This window comes from Acanthisitta chloris, unplaced genomic scaffold, assembly GCF_000695815.1.
Source record: "Acanthisitta chloris isolate BGI_N310 unplaced genomic scaffold, ASM69581v1 scaffold46182, whole genome shotgun sequence".
In the NCBI taxonomy this organism is placed as follows: Eukaryota; Metazoa; Chordata; class Aves; order Passeriformes; family Acanthisittidae; genus Acanthisitta; species Acanthisitta chloris.
In genome coordinates, this window is record NW_008660765.1 from 7,635 (window position 1) to 11,678 (window position 4,044).

Sequence of the window (4,044 nt, forward strand, 5' to 3'; positions counted from 1 at the left end):
AATTCCCATGGGACTGTTCCTGCAGCAACCAGAAGAGGAAGTTTTACAAACTATCAAGCATGAACTAGACTGCTGCTTCTCAACATGGAGCTGTGGTCTTTAGAGAATGCCCAGAATTATGTCTTGTTCTCATGTGGTACTCTGGATCATTCTGCACATACATTCTGTGCATACATGTGCTGTATGCACAACTTGCATTTGAAGATTCGGAACAGAACCCTGAGAAAAGTAAATCCATTGGAAAAATGTAGATATTGTTCAATAATACCAGTTTGAGATGTTTCAACCTTTCCCTTGGGAAAAAAAAAAGACAAACAGGTGCAATCCTTTTTTTTTCCTCATAGAAATGATTTAAATTTATCAAAATTGCAAACATAAATATAGTTTTGGATTTTAAGTGCATATCTAGGGTTGATTACACTTAGAAATACTTTGTTGGACAATTCTACCCATCCCCCAGCAATTCAGCATTCCTCAAGTCACCATAACATCACTTGTGAGCTTTGAGTTCGAAAACAGTCTGACAGGGAGCAATGTTCTCTCAGTAACTGCTCAGCTGACATTCACTCTATGGCAGTATGGGTGCTAAGTGAGTCAGGTTCAGCTCTCTTCAGCCTTGTGTGCAATTCTCATTATTCCCATGTATCCAGAAGCAAATCTGGGCATATTTGAGAGGAGTGATTCTTACTGCTACATTGTAATCCTGCTGTTCACCATTGATGTCCACCCACTGATGGCCTGAGTAAACAGCAATGATCTTGCGTTTACACTTCTTTTTGTTGGGCTCCTTAAGACGGAGATAGATGCCAGATCCAGTGGAGCCAGGCTCAGCATCACAGTACTGGTAAAAGAGATCATTGGACTCATCAGAAATGCTACAAAATCTATAGACCAGCTGCCCAGACCGATCACTGTCAAAACCTGAAAAGTGGATCATGCTCCCAGGCATCATTTCCATTGCTGGACTGATTCCCAGCTCCATGTATTTCCTTTTGTGGGGACGCTTGAGCTCAAGAACAGCATAATCATAATCCAGGGCAATATCTCCAGAGACACCCTTAAACCAGCCTTTGGGGATGTGGGTACTCTTCACCCTGGTCCACTGGAAGGAGGGTGTGCCATCTGAGGTCCCTTGCTTCCTCCCAGATTTCCTCTGCTTTCTCCCACCACCTTTGGACTGTCGCCTTAGTTCTGTGGCACCTTTGGGATCCTCTTGGGCCACAGAAACATCTCTCCTACTTCTTTTAGCACCTTTGCGTTTCCTGCCATCGCCTCTGGATTTAGTCTTCATGAGGCCCACCCTCAGTCTTTTGCTGCCCTTAACATAGTCCTTGCCATTGTGCAGACAGTGAGCTGCTGTTAGGACATGCTTGGGGGAGATGAGAATGCCACTGCAGCCAGTGGAGATCTTCACAGCTGTGTTGAATGGATAGTTGGTCATAAACCGCTTGTCGTAGATGCTGAACCTGCTGTCGGTTCCATAGACCTGCCTCTTCTTTCTCAAAGACCTTTGTGTGGTTGTGTTTCCAGCTGGGTCAAGCACTAGTCCGAGGACGTTCACTTCAGTCATGGTCCGTGTGCCGTTTTCAAAAATGGTCTCATAGGATAAGAAGTCCTTCAAGTCAGACAAGCTTGGCACTGGCAGTTTTCTTTGACATTCAATTCCGCATACACTGTTCAGCTCTAATTTGGTTTTTGCTTCAAAGTTAGGGCTGTCAAGGGAGAAAGTTCTTTCACTCACAATCTGGGGAATCTTCTTTAAGTGCCAAGTAAAATCTTGTTCAGTTTCTGTTCCATTGCTGAGACCCAATATAGGTATGAAAAATATGAATAGCAGTAACATGTGCTCCATTTTATTTTATTTTTTTCTAAAACAAGAAAGAGAGATTTGAAAACACACTTTGGAAATGCACACCGTTATCTTAGTATCTTCAAAGTATAATCATGCAATATTAAAACTGATATCACTGGAACAGAATTCAACACTGCTCAAAATAGAAACGCCTCAGATATTCTCTGTATTGCCTCTGACTCTTCCAACAGTCTCTAGCACCATGGACACAGATGATTCAGCCAGAATCCATGCTGAGCTACCTACTGGAAGGTGAAACAGCTGAGCTTTACCTGCTTTTCCCTCATCGGGGCAACACCCTGTTTTTATTTATCCTATAGGAATGCAATTATGGTTTATATTTCTGCTTCTCTATAGCTAGTGGTTTGAAGATTGAATATAGCTGAAAACCACCAACACATTCAAAAGTTGGATCCAAGCAGAGATGGACATACAGACTACACTAGTGAGACTGAGAAACCCTTAGGAAACCAAACCAGTTGTGTTCTTTCACATAATGGCCAAGACATAGGAGCTTTAACTGACCTAAAAGTCACCAACAGTTCTGTATTACCCACTCAGCTAAGACCTATGAATCCGCCTGCTATGAAAAATGGCACTTTGCTAAATGCTATCCCAAGGATCCAACTTAGAGAGATCTCCTTTCCCAATTCAAAGTTTATATTGTCAAGATGTGACACAGCAACCTGGCCACCTAAAAATGAGACAAAACCCATTTTAGATGTTTTCTGCTTCTGCTGCTCTGAAAGGGGTGGGTCTCCTGCTGATCCTCCTGTTCTATCTCCTCCCTTGTGTGCCATGGCCACCAAAATCTCTTTCATTAGCTATGTGTGGGTGTCTGAACATCTCTCAGGATGATGGAGAACTTAAAATCCGTGGTTGGAGGGGACAGACAGATGAGTGAGGAAAGTAGAAGGTCTCTAGTCTAGAGGAGTCATCTGGTTATATATACATGCAGGGAACCCCAGCCCAGTAGGAGGGACAAGTCTGCTTATTCATCATATGCCTTTTTCCTGCAGAATCCCACAAAGGCTGCAGGAACTGTGTTGTCTGGGCCTTACAGTCACATGCGGAATGCCCCACCTAGATGGGGTGATGCACAACATATAGAGCTAATACTATAAATGGGAAAGACAAAAAGTAGCATTTTTCCCAGCTGTACTTGGGAAACACACAGGAAAAATGCAAAATTGTTAGAAGTCTGTGGCAAAGCCAGAAACTGAACCCAGAAGTCTTGATTCTGAGCTCAAAACATTACTGAAAAGACCATTTTTCTCCTTTGGCAGCAGTGATATCAGTGGCACCATCCAACTACTGGCGGCTGCCATTGGGAAACCTGCACTCAGTTCCAACATCCTTCATTTCAATTACAAGGAAACCTCAGCTGTGCAGAAAGAAAGGGCCTATGATTAAACTTTAAAAGCCAAGCAATTCAAGGATATGTATGTGGTTAAGCCCTCTGGTTTACGCTGTCATGGCCATGTAAGCCAGAGCAAAGATACCCACTATCCTTTTCTTAAGTTTAGTTTAGAATAATACCATTGTTGCTACCCAGTGAAAATGCCTTCTTACAAGCCAGCTAAAGATCTAGCAAAAATACAGGGGTGTATGTGCAACATGTGGTAATATCACTTTTAAAGCTGTATAATGGACTGGTGACTCCTATAATTTTGAGGCATCTTCACCATACAGACATCGTTGTTGTCTATAAGAGGTAATATTTTTAATTTTTTAGCTAATTAAGCACTATGGCTCAACCACAACCTGTTGCTTCTGAAGCCAAATTCAGAAGGTGGTTTTGTTTGGGCACAATTTTGACACTTTTTGACACTTTTCCATGCCAGCATGGAACACCAACTTTGACCTGGAGTGCACGTACTAGGATACACAGAAAACACACTTTACAATACAGTATAAAGATACCCACCCTGGCTATGAAGCAGCTAATTCAGGTTTTGGAGAAGATATGTGGACTTTCCTAAGACATCTGGAGATTACAGTGACTCAGAGGCCTAAGGTCTGGGGTGTATGTGGTCATATGAAAAGATATCCGAAGGTTTTGAAAGCAGAGAAGAATCATCCCAGGCACAAGATTTTGTAGAGAGATGCCAGCTGATCATACCAGTCTAGGCTGTTGGTATAGCAGAAATGGATATATTGGAACTTTAACATTTATATGCAAAGTTACCTTC

The 4,044-nt window shown here is 42.4% G+C and overlaps 1 protein-coding gene across 1 annotated transcript; it reads right to left on the reverse strand.

Annotated features, from left to right (window-relative positions):
• Positions 1 to 610: 610 nt before the first annotated feature.
• On the reverse strand, positions 611 to 1,852 carry PRSS35 (protease, serine, 35). Its single transcript, XM_009069923.1, has one exon. It carries the CDS (start codon positions 1,850 to 1,852, stop codon positions 611 to 613), a length of 1,242 nt encoding a protein of 413 aa, XP_009068171.1.
• Positions 1,853 to 4,044: the final 2,192 nt, after the last annotated feature.

Excerpts from the sequence above, each read along its gene's own strand:
- PRSS35 (XM_009069923.1), bottom strand. The coding sequence starts at position 1,852 with ATGGAGCACATGTTACTGCTATTCATATTTTTCATACCTATATTGGGT.